At 45.2% G+C, this 18,141-nt stretch overlaps 1 protein-coding gene across 5 annotated transcripts in view; it reads right to left on the bottom strand.

The window, feature by feature from the left end:
- GGNBP2 (gametogenetin binding protein 2) overlaps nt 1-18,141 on the bottom strand; it is a 668,014-nt gene that overhangs the window by 293,522 nt on the left and 356,351 nt on the right. For 3 of the 5 annotated variants that reach the window (XM_078679788.1, XM_078679787.1, XM_078679786.1), the window contains exon 5: nt 2,085-2,213. The exons of the other annotated variants lie outside the window; for them this stretch is intronic. In XM_078679788.1, coding sequence (XP_078535914.1) covers nt 2,085-2,213 — 129 coding nt within the window. The remainder of the gene's footprint in view (nt 1-2,084; nt 2,214-18,141) is intronic. 5 annotated transcript variants of the gene reach the window in all.

An 18,141-nucleotide genomic window follows, 5' to 3' on the forward strand; every position in this document is an offset into this window, starting at 1 on the left:
GTAAGCCCTGACAAAGGCAAAACGTTTTGCAATTCTTTTTGCCAAGTTCTACAGTAGCCAGTGGTGGCTGGCATGTCCAGAGGGTGGAAGGGCGGATGAGGATTACAAAACATAATAAATTAAATTCTTACCTTCCTGCAACAAGGCAAAGTCCTCTGTCGTCTTCTCTACTCGAGGCAGGCTTCCCAAGACAATCCTAGCGCTACTTTTATGCTCATGAAAGCAGTGCCCTGATTGGAAGGAGCGGCCTCTGTTGGTGCTCCCAAGTGCACTGGATGTCTGCCATTACTCTGAACCCAGTCTTAAGACAGCTGGGTTGAGAGGATTAAAGTGTGCATGTCTGGCTGGTTGTCTCAAGACGGCCGGCCTAAGAGACCTGCGCACATTAAACAACTCCAAAAGGCAGTGCACCCCCCTCCCTGCTGCCATTCTGCAGGACAAGCCCCATCGCGACACTCTGTTCGGGATAGCTTCATTACCATTTTATTTTTAGTAACTGGGGGTATTTCAGTGGGACGACACTCCTCCACTATAACTAGGGTAACGGAGGAGTCATGCCCGACAGTAGTGCGGCTGCAGGGCAACATGGGTGAAGAAAAAAAAAAGTATATGTCACGATCAAAACTGGCGACGTCATTTAGTTTACATTTTTTATTTTACTTCCAACCACGATGCACAGCAGCCACGCTGCTGGAGAACATGGCAAACAAAACATTACCAAAGAAATAGCTCAATTATTTGGCTCAACTGGTGTTTTTCTTTAAAGCATAGGTGAAATCCATTTGCTTTGCCAATAGTTTGCAACCTTCAATACTCTTTCTTCCCCCTTAAGCACCTGTTTTCGTGGAGTAGCATGAGGAGGGGCATATCCAGTCAGTGAGATCTCCTTCTATTCTTCTAATGCCCTATGCTTGTACTTTGATAAGGGAGGGTTCTCTCCTGCTCTTGATAACACCTTGTGTGACACCCACCTTCGATAGTACATAGAGGGTTAGGTTTTACCTTCAATATCCCCCCCTCTGCCATGCATATTTTTCTTTTCTTTCTCCTGTATGTCTCTCAAAGACTTTGAGGTGTTTCTGGCCACCCGACTACCATCGGACCTCACCAGTTTTTTTCAGGGTCCTAGGTTCTGGGGTTTTTGTTGTCACTTGCTTCACCTCACTGCACTGCTGTATTTTCTTATATAGGACTCGAGTGTTTTCAACACCACCATCAACATTTTCAGTTTCCTACAAATTAACTTTTTTTTCCGTTTCACAGCTTTAACGTTTCTATATTTTTATGGCAAAGCATTTGTTTGAAATGTTCCAAAACCAAGCTCTATTCTTAAAATTAGTAGCTGCATTTCCCCAAATAGAGGCCTCTGAATGCAATAAGTAATTCCAGTGCTTAATTTGAGATGGTAGTGGGAACTAGCACTATTTTGTGCAGCTCTGAATCTATTTTGTATAATTATACTAAGAAACAGAACAAGTGAGAGAAAAAGGCATACACAGAAGGAAGAAGAAAAGGATAGAAAACTGCCAAAAAGAAAGACAGCACGGATGAAAAAAACATGCAATAATGAAATAAAGAGACCAGAAGTGTAGGTGGAAGAAAAAGGCATGAGGTGGAACAAAGACTAGGCAGGTTTTTTGTTCAGCAACCCCAGCATGTGGCGATGCCAGAAATGGAACATTTTGAGTCTCTGTACTGCTTTTTTACAAATTATGCACTGCAAATTTCTTCCCCTTTTCAATGAAATATTCCTCCCAAATTTTAGCTCCATTGCACACCCAAAGAGAAACCACAAAATAAGTTTCAATATATCACTTTATGTTTTTTTTCTGGTGTATTCACACACATTTGATTTTGATAGTCATACTTGGGATATTTCAATTCCCTTCAAAAGTGAGGTTAATTCAACTACTCGGCATATCTTTCTAAATGGTAAAGAGAGATCAGCTGTTACAGGTATTTTTTCCTTCTACAAAAACGTGCAATGCAAGATTGTCTATTATTAGTGTGCAACACAGACTATAAATAATATTTAAAATAACTGTCAGTTACAGGATAGGGGATGGCTTCTGATTCAAGATTACCTCAGTGGTGCCTGGAAAGGTCCAAAGTGGAAAAGGATGTTACATTTCATCTCCTTCTTGAGGTCTTCGCTACTTTTCTTATCTGCGCCTAATGTTTTCCCAGTATTGACAGTGCTACTGCTCCCTTCACTGTAGTATAGTTTTAAAACAAGACATTTAACAGCTATGCATTGCTTTCTGTGCAAAAACACTTTCCCGAAAAATTAAGCTATACCAGTCAATAATAAAGATGGCTGAAGAATTTAAGCATTTGTTAAAGTTTTTCAACAATATGTCTAACATGCTGTGAAGTTATCAGTTTTTGCTAGAACTCCTGGATAAAAGCAGACTATGCAAGGCCGCATATTAGAAAAATAACCTACCTACAAACTCCAGCAGACTGTCCACAAACTCTTTCACAATATTAATTTATGAGGACATCCAAGCCAGGCACAAGGGTAAAACGTGAGGTGAGGGACCTGGCCATAAACAACATACATTTAAATACAGAAAAAAATATAGTACCTGGATAATCTTGATAATCTTAACTGCGCAATCCCTTACGCATCTGTCCTCATTTTGATTACCTGTATTCGGAGGCATTTTAATCTAGAAACTTTGAGCACCTTTGTCAATGAAAGATGGGCACTGGTAATGGGAAGGAGACTCTGGAGTAATAGTTCCTAAATTATTGGGTAAGTAACCCTTTGCTACTCAAACCCTTTCTGTTCTACCAGAAACTAATTAACAATTATGACTATTTGTTGGGATTAGGTGGTGAAGGCCAAATTGAGCAGCCTGCGAAGATGATCTTGGAAAAAGGGGATTTCATTGAACTCACTGTGGGATGCCCAACGTTTCATGATTCTCCGTCTTGAGGTCTGTGCTTAATTTTGGACTATCCACTTCTTTTCACTCATTACCCCAACAGGGAACAACCAACAGTCCAACTTTTTTTGTTGCTCAGTTGGGAGTGTATGAGGCAGAACGCAAACTAACCTATAGCCTTCCTTGGGGAGTTCCCCAATGCTTCCTATGTGCTTTCTATGTTGTTGCTATGTGAAAAGTAGTAAACATGCTCCCCAGTTTACTTCTGTGTAGCCACTGTTTGCCGTGCAAGCCATTTCAGAAATACCTGCTCTTAAATAATATATGCAGGGACCACCCACCTCCACCAGGTACTTCTAATGCATCATATTCCTGGAAGTATTACAGCCTCTTAAAAGACAAAATGCACCAAATGCTCAGGAAATTGGCATCCACAGCAGTGCTTGAGAAGAAAAGTAAAAAGCCTGCCAAACAAACTAACATCTCAAGTGGATACAAAAACAGGTACATAAGATGCTTGCTGCCAGGCAGAATGTCCTGGAACCCACTTTAGCTAGAAAACATATTGATGCTACAACAGCACGAAATGGTACAAGGTCTATCTGGTGAAGACTGGGACAACAAATCTGGCAGACTGATTATGTAGACATTACAACAGGTACAGCAAGGATTAATTTATGCCCATGTGTAGTGTGTCTCAAGATGGGAGCAAATCAAAGCAGCTAGTGGAGTGGAAAGCCTTCAAAAGTGAGTGGAGGAAGGACACAAAGTATGAGATGACACAGCTCCTAAGACTTTAGTGGATGGTTATATTTCTGCTCCATGTTTACACCTAACCTCTTAACAGCAGAGTGTGAAAAAGGGCAGGGCTCAGTGGACCGGAGGTGATGAATAGAGATCTTCATTGCTACCCACTACCAATATCCCAGAGTTTGAAAAGTTTTTCTGCATCCAGTCCCTGCCCTTCAGTAAACACAGTCACAACAGGGGGAGGAGCCAAGATGGCGACTGAGACGGACGTGTAGGCTCCCGGCTCCGCAAGCCTTTGTTTCCCGCAACGATATCCTGACCTTCATCCTGTGATAGCGCTGCAGCGGGACGACTATGAGAGTGCGCTGTTGTGGTTCGCGTTCCTCCGGTGTCCCTGCCTGCCCGATAGCCGGAGATATCGACGAGACTGTTTGGCGGCCTTTGTAGCCCTGGAGCCGGGACCTGTGCTACCGTACTCCGGCGGCGACGACGGACGGTCGAGCCGGGGCGGAGCTGGCACCTTGGGACACGCTGCCTGCTGTGGGGGAAATAGATGGACCCTTCTGCTAACTGTGCACATCGGCCAAGTGGGAGTTCATTCTGTTCCTTTCTCCTTGTGGAACGCTGAAGGTGAGCTGTGCTGTGCTGACCACATTCTGGCGCTTGCCTGGCTACCGCGGATCACCCCCGAGTTTGCCCCCGTCTTGAGCCGCAAAGGGGATGACTCTCACTGTTGGTTGCCCATTATTAGCGTGTCCGGACAAAATCGGCAGCTTTCACTCCAGCCTCTCGGTGCCGGTTTCGCCCCCACGTTCCTGTGAATCCCCTGACAGGGTGGCAATGGCGGCTGGCTCCTTGGTTGTGAGGGTGAGTGTCACATCGATTCCAGCCTGTGTCGCCCTGCATGGATTTGAGCGGTGTGTTAGACCATGTGTCACGTCTCGTACCATGGAGTTGTTGGAACAGCAGCCTGTGTTAACTTATGGATCTGTTCTTGCCGCTCTTGCCGATTTGCGATCTGAATGGGGAGAGTGCTACCGAGTGCTGAGTAGGAAGCTTGATGATGCTACGCTCGCTCTGGGATGTGCGCCTCTAGCCTGCTTTCAACGATGCGCTGATCTGCCTCCGCTGATTTCTGACTGGGCTACAGTGCTGCCACACGAGTGCAGAGAGGAGCGGTCTTTTGGCTGTGTTGGTGCTTACGGACTGCCGTCCGCCTACCTCAGCGGTGCTACAATGTTTCCCTCTCTACTGAAGCCTGCACCCTCACTCGTGATATCGCTACTTTTGTTTCTGACGCCGCTAGTACAGCTACTGATTCCCTTTGTTGCCTTCGTCTCGCAAGCTTGGCTATCCCTACAATGTACTGCACATCATCGGGCGAACCTGGAGACACCCCTCCTTTGGGTCAATGGAACTATTTGTGACTGGCGATGTCCATTTTGTTTTGGTGCACACCTCCTCGGCCGAGTGCGGCCATTTTGTTCCTTTGTTCTGTCTGGGGCGGGTCCTCTTCTGGAGCTATGCTTAGGGGGACGCCCACGGACTGGCCAGGGCTAGGAGATTCCTCCTTACAACTTGTGCTTGATTCGCCGGTGGGGACTCGGTTTGGAGCGCTTCCACAACGCGTACTGCTGTGATATGTGATGATTCTCCCCATTCTATCCTGTGCTTGATTCATTTTGTTGTTGTTTTTACAAATGGGGTAGAGTTCAAATGTATGGCGGGGGAGTCCGGGAGAATTTAGATTTGGCCCTCCTCCGGTCTTCTGTGGTTTCCTTTTTCTTTTCTTTCTTGCTTTAGTTTCTATATTTCGGGTTCTTTATCGGGCGACAGGCACACTTTGGGGGGGGGGGGGGATAGGCCGTAGCCTCTGCATGCGTGTAGGGTGGGGGGGTAGGGGGTGGGGATTTTTATTTTTTCCGTTTTTGTTTCTATGGGCCTTATTTTTCTCCTCTCTCTCACACTCTTTTCTTCTCTTGTTTCTAATCTGGGTCCGTGGGTTGGTTTGGTACGAGGTGGGTAACGGTAGATATGGTGTATAATGGTGGTTTGATAATCCTGTTGCATATATCCTTGTGCCGCCATGCTGCTTGGGGGGATTCTACTGTTTGTTGATATTCACTCCACGATGTTGCCCACTCATGTTGTAGGGGGATTGTACGGACTCTCCTTATCTTTGTTTATTATAATTAAAAACGCTTATATTGGGGGGTAAAATCCTTAAAATTAACCTTCATTGCTCCTGTTTCTCAGTAACACGGTGGTGTCCAGTGTAACCCTGCTTGACGGTCAATTTGTATCGAGGTGCTACTGAGTCACCGCATTGTTTGCAAAAGTGCTTCAACTGGTATCGTGGCCGGCCGGATGGTTGTGGGCCCGTATTTGTTTTTCTGCTATCGCACAATAAAGGTTTTCAAAAATAAAAATAAAAAATAAAAAAAAAAACACAGTCACAACATGAAACCATCTATCAATATGCCACGTGGATGGGAAAGTATTAGAGAGTCATCTGTGTGGGTGAAAAGTGGAAACCATGGGCGTAGATGAGGGAGACCAAAGGCCTAACACAGGTTAAACAGCTTGGGAGAATGAAGGTCTCAGTGGTATACTACACACAATGGTGGAAGGGGTAGAGGAAAGCTGTTGCAGATACCTTTGTGCTCGCTAGTGATTTGCAAGAAATGTGGTACATAAAGCTAGTATCTGATCTCCCATGCCAGTTTCATAGATTATGACCAGCAAAAGGCAGTGATCAACATAATCATGTCATAAAGACATCTAGAGGAGCGCAAATACACTGTTGGACTCCACAGCCACCTGAAGAAAGATGTCTGCTGCAAGTATAGCCTTGGTTCTGTGCGAAAGGCTGCCCGAGTACCATAAAACCCTTTGCTATCTTCAGAGCAAACAGAGCTGTGAGGTTAAATGCTGATCTAATATTTTGGCCATAGGAGGAAGAAGTGCAATGAGCCTGTAGTTAGACAGAATGGAGGAATCAAACTTTTAATTTTGAAAGAAGTGAGCTGATTAAAAGTAGGAGATTGGCAAATGATCAAAGGGAATTACAATTGCATTTCACAATAGTTAAGAGCTCAGATGAAAAGTCCAAGTGGGAATCAGACCAGATGATGGGACAGAAGCAGGGAAAGGGGGCATAAATGTGGATGAATTGCTCATCAGATATACTTTCTTGATTCAGCCACATTTTTTCAATGAAGAAGTCTAGCTTAAAGCAAAGCTTCCAGGGTGGATTAGTAGCTGAAAAGATGTGAGAAGTCAAGTAAGCTCAAAGATTTTGAAAAGTTCTTTTTGTTAGGTGACATAAGCTTAGAGTAGAATACTATTTTGGCATTGCTCATTGGCAGCTTAGAAAACCCTTAACTGAGAACTACAAATGGACATCTTAGTTCAATAATTACTGTGCCATAACTTTTCAGCAGCTTTGGTCACACGGTTAAGTTGACCAGAGAACCACAGTGTATGATGTGACCTTGGTTTTATTCAGTGCCTCAGGAGTGGTTTTGTCCACAGCGCAAAATCAAAAAACATCCAAAATCTGAAATCACCAATCAGAGGAAGAGGATAATGGAACTTGGCGGCAAGACTATCAGGCAAGAACAGTTTCCATTTCCTCACCTTTTTTTCTTTCTTTAAATCAGCAATGGAGCGATTTTATGCGACTGAAGTCGGTAATGGGGATTTTGACTAAGAAACAATCAGATCATTAAATGACAATGACACTGAATTGATAAAGGTGATAGAATTCGGAAGAGTGACTATAAGATTTTGAAGTTTGGAGTCTGCAGTGTGAGTCATAGTTTGAATATGTTACGGAGGGTGACAAAATGAGGGATGGGTAGGGAGGTCCAATGATCCTTTATTCAATCAGAAGGAAATGCACTAAAAACAAACCACTTAATTGACAGAGCATGAATGGAGGCACTAAATTCCCAAACATTTATAAATACTGAATGAGGGAAAAGAGCCTAATACCTTGGATTCAAATGAAATTCTACAGTCTTCTAACAGCCCAGGTTTAGGCAAGAATGGGTCAAGAGAACTGCCTAACGTTTACACATGAGTAGCAACCAGAGTACTCGTGTCACAATAAAATTAAAGGGCAGACTACTCTGACAAGAAATCTTTGCGTGCAACAAACAGCCCACCACCTGCTACAGGAAGGAACATAAACTAAAAGAGAAACTTTCTCATGGATGACACCCTGCCACAATCTTGCAATAAATTATAAAAAGCATTGCAATGCAATAGGTCTCGCATTTACAAGAGCTTGAGCAATTGTCATTGTAAATGATAATGTCTTTTATTTATTTGCTTACAAAACATGCAAGCAGTGTTTACACACCGCTTGCAGGTTTTGTAAACATAAATTAAAGGCATTTTGTCATTTACAATGCTAATAGCTCAAATTCTCACAAATGCGGGACCTATTGCATTGCAAATTCTTGTTTTTTAAGGGGGGAGAGGGGGCATGTAAGATCTGAGAAGCCTCCAGCTTTGATCTTTTTCTGTATTTTTTTTTAATATGCAAACACAGGTGTTTAAGTTTCACTTGTGCACACAAAAGATGCAATGCAAGGTTGTCTCCCAAATATAAACTTATTTTGATTTGTACTTGTGTTGGTTGTCTATTTACTTATGTAATATTGTACGACCTCCTCTGATGTATCTGTAAAACATTCCTTTTGCCCAGAATATTTGTCCTGAATTTGTCCTGGGCCTTCTGTGTTGTGTTTCTGCGACACTTGCAACGCCCTCACCCACAGCAGCACGTGACCTACTGGTATCGCGCGTTGTTTTGCGAAATACAAGCCCTGAAAAGGGGTCACGTCACTTATAAGCAACAGGGGCGCTACTAAGAACTCGGATGCTGCCTGGCAAGGGGCCATTTCCGTTCACTAAGGGGCATTTGCACGAACTCATTTTCCCACGACACAGAATGGGCAAAACCCGTTAATACATCTGGCAGTAAATTAATAAATGCCGCTTGTACACCAGATGCGAATGAAAAATGGAAGTATTTTAATAACGTTTGGAATACAAGTTGAATTAAGACTAAAACCAAGAATCTCCAATGCAAAACCGGGGGTGGGGGAGGCGGAAAGTGTAGGTAAAGAGAGCAGAAGGGGGTGGGGGTAGACAGGGATGGAGTGGTGGGCACGGATTTCAATGCGTTGCAATTACAGTCTTTGAGATTTAAAGCGTCGATGCAAAAGACACATTTAAAGGACTACATTAGGTGGCCACCAAGGGAATTTCGCAAGGCAAACATGACTATTTAAAAGAAACTGCACAATGAGACACTTGAGAGAAAACAAGTCACACCGGGGAGGGTAACAAGATCTTGGCATTGCTGTGGGGAGGAGGGAAGGGGGGAGGAGAAACGAAAGATGGCCGGCCGTGAATAATTAGGGGAGGAGAAATGCCTGAGGCGGAGCGCACGCTGGGGGATGCCTGTGGGAGGGAGGCAGATGGCTTTGATGTGCACGCGCTTTTCACGGGCACTGCATGGAATCGCCCAGATGGTTAAGCTCTGGTTAAGCCCCTATATTCTCGCAAGCTCAATGCACAAGCTCATTGACAGGCGAGACCTAAAAAAAGAGAGTGAGCAGCGCCAGGAGCGATAATTGCTACCATATGGCGCCGCGCGCGCCCGCAAGTGAATCGCCACACGTTGCCATTGAAGGCAATGGAACGCGTGCACTAGGGGTGGGCGAAATTTGCGTAGTCGCGTGACGCAAAGTTCTGCGATGCTTTTTTCCTGTTTGCGATCGCTTTTTGCATGCTCGGGGAGAAACATCTTGCGAAAAAGCATTTGGAGAACACGAACAAGCAAAAAATTCCGCAAAGCCACGGAACGCAGAATTTCGGGCAATTTTGCGAACGCGAAATTACACAAATTCCACGAGCGGAACGGAATTTACCGCCCAGCCTAGCGTGCACGTTTTTGGCTGAAAAGCCAAAGTGATCGCTAAAGGTCTTTTTGCCTATTCAGCGCCTGCGCGCTGCATGGGCGAGACCTAAAAAGGCAAAACGAACCAAGGCAATGTCTCCATCTGAAATAAGCGGTGACTTTTGCAAGGGTTCTTAGACCTATTACGCACTCTGTCAGACGTAGCACCATGTTAGGAAAAAGGACAACCTGGAAAGTAATTAGGAAGTCAGAAAAGATTATTCATCTTCTGTGAGGGGAAACAGAATACATTTTCACTAGGCTAGCACATTATTCAGGAGAGGCTTGGCTCCTTCATGAGAAGAAACTGAAAGCAATGTGTAGATGCTAACCATCTCCGTACCTTTCCAACATCATTCACAAAGTGTCAGAAAATATCAAATGTGGTTCATTTGTACTAGCAAGAAACTAAAGTATAGGGTATTAATTCGGAACAATTTCTATAGCATTTCAGTCATCAGCTGCCAAACTGGTTTTTCTTTTAGCTTCTCCACTTTACTCCTCCTTCTACACTTCCTGTATTTAATTCCCTTGGTTTTTCTGCCCAACGCCATATACTGTATGTTGTAATACATCAATATTTTCGTTCATTACTTGCTCCTTGTCCAAAAGTGTAAATTAATTTTTAAAAAAAAGTTCTTCTCTCAACTCTTATTTGCCCCCTTTGCAACTAGCTGAGAACTGCTTGCCCTACGTGCTGCCAGGAAAAGCTTCTCCAAACAAGCTGCCAGTTTAAAATTAATTGGTGAGGGAAGGCGGTTTTCTTCATTATAGTCCCTATTTTATTTTCAGTGGGCAGCAGCTACGCTTTGTTCAAATTTTAATATTTGAGAACAGGGGATAAAAATATGCAGAGGCCAGTGTTGTGTAGTTCCTATATATCCTTTACAGGGTCTGCATGTTCAGATAACTGTGGGTTTGGTGGTACACTGGTTCCGAGCACCCCCACCGGATACGTTAGGCTGTTTGCATGAGCTAGCTAGCTCACAGTGCCACTAGAATCTCCTCTTATCGGGGAGAGAATAGTTTCTGGCAGCCTCAGAACATTACAACCCTGATCCCTCGGGATCGTGGAAACAATGTTCTACTTTTCGCTCAGTCATGGATCAAATGATATAGTAACCCAGTGTGGTCTATATAATATTGTTCTTCGATCTTGCTTAAAGCGTAGGACCTTTGTTCTCCTTAAATTTAACTTGCACTGACAACATCACCTTTGCATTGTACGCTCAGGTACGAGATATCAGCCTACAATGTTGCAGTAGGAGTGCGGGGGCAGCTAATTCGCCCCAGGAAAATGCCATCTTTTGAACTGCGACAGGGTTACGCCAGTAGTGAGTGAGGTGTCCATCTTGTAGTCAGGGCATAGGGAGGTGGACATCAAGAAGGAGCTTAACTGAGATAAGTAACAATGAGAGATAGTCTTGATAACAGATGAGGGACAAAAGTGAATACAGGTGTGCACAAATCACTGTAAGGGTCAAGAGGAAATGAAAACTATACAAAAGTAAACACTGTATTGTTAAAATAAACAGCACATCATTTTTAAAAGTGCCTAAGGGGCCTCTCAGCAAACAGAGAAATTCAAATTATAAGGTAATTTACAATAATGATTCGATGACAAAGGAAAATCTGAAACAAAGAGGATTCCATGCCATGCTAGCCAACATGACTGGACCTCCTTCATGCAGATTGTTACAATCTACACAGAATAGAGAATGGAACATCAAGCACTAACAAAACAAGCACTTGCAATGCAATAGGTCTCGCATTTACGAGAGTTTGAGCTATTGGTATTGTAAATGACAATGCCTTTTATTTACGTGCTGTTTTTAAAACAGATAAATAAAATACCAATAGCTTAAACTCTCGCAAATATGAGACCTATTGCATTGCAAATACGTTCGGCGCCTGTGCTATAAAGATTTTCTTTTTTTTCTTTTTTAAAGTGTTAGTTAGGAGAGAGCATGTCCTACCTGAAACAGCAGGCAGGACAAAGCTTTAAGAAAATAGTGCTCGTAGGCTGTAATTAAAGCCTACAGAGTAACAACACACGTAACAGGGGGGGTCTTCATGGGAGGTCACAAAATGAGACAAGATAGTACTAAGAGGGACTACTAGGCCTATTGACCAATGAAAATCATCCAGTTTACAGTGGGCAATGACACAAGCCAATGAAAAATATAGGCAGACAGTGGGCAGAGCTTTAAGTCCATACCTAAATACAGAATGTCGCGCAGAGCAGTGCATGTACTTCCCAGGCTTGACCTAAAAACGGGTCCGCTAAATACAGAAATGACTCAACTGGGGCCCGGGGTGGTGTGGGTGCACCGCGCTAAGATACTGCACAAGAACATAGTTCTTTGAAAAGAGGGAAGAAATAAATGGTGTGGGAGTGTAATACACAGTTGATTAGAGATCTATCAAAAAGATAAGCAATGAGACTGCTGGGCTTTACAGTAGAAGCATGTGAGTGACAGACACAAAGGGTTCCACTCCACAGTGAAATAAATTTGCGTTAGTGGTGCAGAGTTTGCAGTGCTTATTAAATAGTACTTCATTTACTGCCCAGAAAAGCAAGAAATACTCTAGATGGGCGACACCTAACAACGGTATTTTTGGACAGCTGGGAGGCGCAGGACAGGGTTCTGAGAGAAGCAAGGTAAAAGGAAATACTTTATAACTCTGGAGTGCTATAGCTCTTCCCAGATGCCAGTCAAGGATTGAATGGAAGGAGGCAAATGCTGAAGTCAGTTTAACATGTTTTTCTTTTATGAAGGTGTGTAACGCAGTACATACTTTAAGTGGAGGTGGGCGTTGCAAATAGGGGGCTGGGGGAGAAATAAAAGATAAACAGTGTCAGAATGAACATAAAGCAAATTTTTCCTTACTATACTTTCTCATTTGTAATCCCAACTGGTTAGGAATAAGAATGCTTCACTGCTAGGGGAAGAAGTCATATTCAAAACCTAACTTCTCAACAACAACAAAATAATGGAAAATGGTATAACCAGTCTTCCACATGACCGGGTCAATAGCATAAGCAATTACATATATGGATGGTGTGCACCTTAAAAAAGAAAGGATTACATCAAAAACCCTCAATCTTGTACAGCAGCCTCCCACCTATAAGGTGAGTATGGTATGAACTTATCCGCTAATTGCGTTTGGACATAGGTTTTTATTAGATAGATTGCTCCCACGCATCAACTTACGGAAAGGTCGCATAGACAGACACACAAGAAACGTATACTTGGGCAAGTCCACAAGCCGAAGTGAATAGTTGGGCATATATATGCAGCTGTGGGAGCAATACCAGCATAAAGGCATACAGCAATACATTAGCTAAAACTTCAAGAACCACAGATACCCAGGTGGGTGAAAGATCTTTAGGAGTGTTGGAGACAGCATTGTTTTGAAAACCCAGATGAAACAAATGAGAATGTATAGTAACTCAAGTGAAGATCTAACAGTCTTGGTGACAGGGATACAAATTCTGTTTGATCCTGCAGACAAAAAAGATGGCTCTGATTCTCCTGATATGCACTGGTGTGTGAAATAATACTGCAGGCAAAATCTCACAAGCATCACAGGATACAAGCTCATGCCAAGAGAGCTGCTTGGATATGGCTAGGGATCGGTTCTGGAGTTGAGACATCTTGACAAGGAAAAGAAATGCCCAAAATGTCATGTGAACATATTGTGTAGTATACAGATGAAGAAAGGTATTGTAATGGAAGGGCAACTGCCTTGCTGTTGTGGCCATCAGGAAAATGGCTCTAACCAGTGAAAACAAAAAGAAAAACAAAATCAGTCTTACGGTTTTTGACCTCTGCTGTGTGGGAAGTCTCTCTAATGGACTATCACTCACACACATAAAGCTCAGGCTACATTATAAACTGCAAAAACAACAATGATGGACAGAATGTGGATCAATGTCACACACTCACCCCAGTCCAAAGATCTGGGCCCAAATCCATCGTTTTTTTGCACTCCACACCACCCTGGGTTAGACAATGGCGATATGCAAATCAGCGCTGACCCTGTGCCCCATGGGAACAGACCAGTCCGAACTACAAAAGCCATGTCCTTCCCAGAACGGAATCAAGCATCCGAGGACCGGCCCGGTTTCGAGGTAACACCTCTCATCAGCCCGGCTAGCTTGACTCCAGTGGTGTGGAGTGCCTGGGACCCACGTCTGGGCATCCCCAGTACACTTAGAGCGATATTTGCAAAAACAACAATGATGGACAGAATGTGGATCAATGTCACACACTCACCCCAGTCCAAAGATCTGGGCCCAAATCCATCGTTTTTTTGCACTCCACACCACCCTGGGTTAGACAATGGCGATATGCAAATCAGCGCTGACCCTGTGCCCCATGGGAACAGACCAGTCCGAACTACAAAAGCCATGTCCTTCCCAGAACGGAATCAAGCATCCGAGGACCGGCCCGGTTTCGAGGTAACACCTCTCATCAGCCCGGCTAGCTTGACTCCAGTGGTGTGGAGTGCCTGGGACCCACGTCTGGGCATCCCCAGTACACTTAGAGCGATATTTGCAAAAACAACAATGATGGACAGAATGTGGATCAATGTCACACACTCACCCCAGTCCAAAGATCTGGGCCCAAATCCATCGTTTTTTTGCACTCCACACCACCCTGGGTTAGACAATGGCGATATGCAAATCAGCGCTGACCCTGTGCCCCATGGGAACAGACCAGTCCGAACTACAAAAGCCATGTCCTTCCCAGAACGGAATCAAGCATCCGAGGACCGGCCCGGTTTCGAGGTAACACCTCTCATCAGCCCGGCTAGCTTGACTCCAGTGGTGTGGAGTGCCTGGGACCCACGTCTGGGCATCCCCAGTACACTTAGAGCGATATTTGCAAAAACAACAATGATGGACAGAATGTGGATCAATGTCACACACTCACCCCAGTCCAAAGATCTGGGCCCAAATCCATCGTTTTTTTGCACTCCACACCACCCTGGGTTAGACAATGGCGATATGCAAATCAGCGCTGACCCTGTGCCCCATGGGAACAGACCAGTCCGAACTACAAAAGCCATGTCCTTCCCAGAACGGAATCAAGCATCCGAGGACCGGCCCGGTTTCGAGGTAACACCTCTCATCAGCCCGGCTAGCTTGACTCCAGTGGTGTGGAGTGCCTGGGACCCACGTCTGGGCATCCCCAGTACACTTAGAGCGATATTTGCAAAAACAACAATGATGGACAGAATGTGGATCAATGTCACACACTCACCCCAGTCCAAAGATCTGGGCCCAAATCCATCGTTTTTTTGCACTCCACACCACCCTGGGTTAGACAATGGCGATATGCAAATCAGCGCTGACCCTGTGCCCCATGGGAACAGACCAGTCCGAACTACAAAAGCCATATCCTTCCCAGAACGGAATCAAGCATCCGAGGACCGGCCCGGTTTCGAGGTAACACCTCTCATCAGCCCGGCTAGCTTGACTCCAGTGGTGTGGAGTGCCTGGGACCCACGTCTGGGCATCCCCAGTACACTTAGAGCGATATTTGCAAAAACAACAATGATGGACAGAATGTGGATCAATGTCACACACTCACCCCAGTCCAAAGATCTGGGCCCAAATCCATCGTTTTTTTGCACTCCACACCACCCTGGGTTAGACAATGGCGATATGCAAATCAGCGCTGACCCTGTGCCCCATGGGAACAGACCAGTCCGAACTACAAAAGCCATGTCCTTCCCAGAACGGAATCAAGCATCCGAGGACCGGCCCGGTTTCGAGGTAACACCTCTCATCAGCCCGGCTAGCTTGACTCCAGTGGTGTGGAGTGCCTGGGACCCACGTCTGGGCATCCCCAGTACACTTAGAGCGATATTTGCAAAAACAACAATGATGGACAGAATGTGGATCAATGTCACACACTCACCCCAGTCCAAAGATCTGGGCCCAAATCCATCGTTTTTTTGCACTCCACACCACCCTGGGTTAGACAATGGCGATATGCAAATCAGCGCTGACCCTGTGCCCCATGGGAACAGACCAGTCCGAACTACAAAAGCCATGTCCTTCCCAGAACGGAATCAAGCATCCGAGGACCGGCCCGGTTTCGAGGTAACACCTCTCATCAGCCCGGCTAGCTTGACTCCAGTGGTGTGGAGTGCCTGGGACCCACGTCTGGGCATCCCCAGTACACTTAGAGCGATATTTGCAAAAACAACAATGATGGACACTTGTTGTTTTTTGCAATTGCCGCCCTAAGTGCGCTGGGGATGCCCAGACGTGGGTCCCAGGCACTCCACACCACTTGGAGTCAAGCTAGCCGGGCTGAAGAGAGGTGTTACCTCGAAACCGGTCCGGTCCTCGGATGCTTGATTCCGGTCTGGGAAAGATATGGCTGTTGTAGTTCGGACTGGACTGTTCCCATGGGGCAACAGGGTCAGAGCTGATTTGCATAAAGCCATTATCTGACCCAGGGTGGTGTGGAGTGCAAAAAAACGATGGATTTGGGCCCAGATCTTTTGACTGGGGGAGTGTGTGACATTGATCCACATTCAGTCCATCACTTGTTGTTTTTTGCAATTGCCGCCCTAAGTGCGCTGGGGATGCCCAGACGTGGGTCCCAGGCACTCCACACCACTTGGAGTCAAGCTAGCCGGGCTGAAGAGAGGTGTTACCTCGAAACCGGTCCGGTCCTCGGATGCTTGATTCCGGTCTGGGAAAGATATGGCTGTTGTAGTTCGGACTGGACTGTTCCCATGGGGCAACAGGGTCAGAGCTGATTTGCATAAAGCCATTATCTGACCCAGGGTGGTGTGGAGTGCAAAAAAACGATGGATTTGGGCCCAGATCTTTTGACTGGGGGAGTGTGTGACATTGATCCACATTCACTCCATCACTTGTTGTTTTTTTCACATTATAAACTGCAGCTTGTAGTGAAAGCCTTATAATATAAGGCCCGCTGCTAGTGGACAGCTAGAGGAAGGTTACAGGAGACCTATAGAAAGTGTGTGCGCACTGTATATGCTGTAGGTGTGAATTGAAGTGAGCTTGGAGTGCTTCTGTAGTGCTTTACTGTATGGGGATGGGGACCCATTTTAGATACAGTGTGTGAGAGGTACAAAAGATAGAGGTTGGAAGGAGCCAATCAGACAAGACGTGAATTGCAAGGCTCAACCAAATCATTCTAGGGAAATCCTTAGAAGTAGACCAGACTATAGCGTGTGAGAGAACAGGAGACAGAGGTCCTCTTTGAAGTTCTTATCCCACTCCTGCTGTATTCTCCAATAGACTGAGAGGTTGAATGAGTAAGACTCTCCATCTTGAGTCTGTTTATAGCACGAGGGCCTTACTCGTCCATCCTGCAGATATTAGAGGATAACTACTGTATCTTAACCTGCCTGGAAGGGGTACACAAACACAGAAACTGCCAGCATCAGATATTTATGACTAGAGCACACATGCAGAACAGCATAAATATTGACCAAGCTCAGAATATATATGATTCCCCAAATTGCAGGCAGGCTTCCTTGCAGGCAGGGACAACCTGTGCAAGACCCCTGAAAGGAGAACTACAGAGTGGCACAGGAAAAGAGGAATGGCATGCTGGAGAAAAAGGGATCGTTATACTGCATCCCACACAAAGAAGCCTGCCTTTTGGAGTCATCTGCCCAGTTACCCAATGAGCTGTGCAAGGTGTAAATCCTGCTGGAGAACCACAACAAACCAACTCACTTTGGAAATGGGTTCTGCAAGTGTGCTTGAAGGGGGATGAAGTTATAAGAAAAGGAGTTCCTGCTGTGCAGTAAGGACAGAGAACAAGTATCGACCAATTCTGTAGGTGAGGAGGCCATGGAAGAAGTTGTTTAGAGCCCACCACCAGCAGCAAAAGGTTGGAAAACCTGTGCAAATGTGTGCACTGGGGATACAAATATCTTAAATCGAAGAGGTGGCTCCTGGAAGGCTTTGATCCTATCTATTCCTGGATGAAGAAGAACATCCTAGATGGAAAATTGCTCCATTACCTGGGGTTGCATGGAAATTGCTCCTGTGTGCGCACACTGGCACCCCTTTAAAATTACTCTTGTATAGACCTGGTAGAACCGTGCCTGGGTCCCTGCAACTCAAAGGGACCAAAGTAGATAGCCCTAGTGGCAGGGGCGTCCTTGGGCTTTACCAAAATCCTTGTCTCTGAGTATCTTCCTCAGGACCACCAGGGACTACAGGCAGAGATAGCAGGGTCTTCTCGGCTCTCTATGCATATGTATGGACGAAAGCAGGGCTGAAGAAAGGGCCAATGAGACTGAGTGGTGCAACAGCCATGTGGCTTCCCACTGGATCTCAGCACTGCCACAAGGGTCTTAAAAACAGGATCCAAAGCATTTCTAGGCAACCATACACAAAGCCCGGGTTGTGGGATTGCCCCATAAGCCCTCACAGCTGCAGGAAGAAAATTGTGACATAAGATCCTGGAGCTGCTATCAAATAAATTGCATATGTTGTTGTTGGTATCCCAGAGAGAATGG

The sequence above is a fragment of the Lissotriton helveticus genome, chromosome 3_1 (genome assembly GCF_964261635.1).
Source record: "Lissotriton helveticus chromosome 3_1, aLisHel1.1, whole genome shotgun sequence".
Classification (NCBI taxonomy): Eukaryota; Metazoa; Chordata; class Amphibia; order Caudata; family Salamandridae; genus Lissotriton; species Lissotriton helveticus.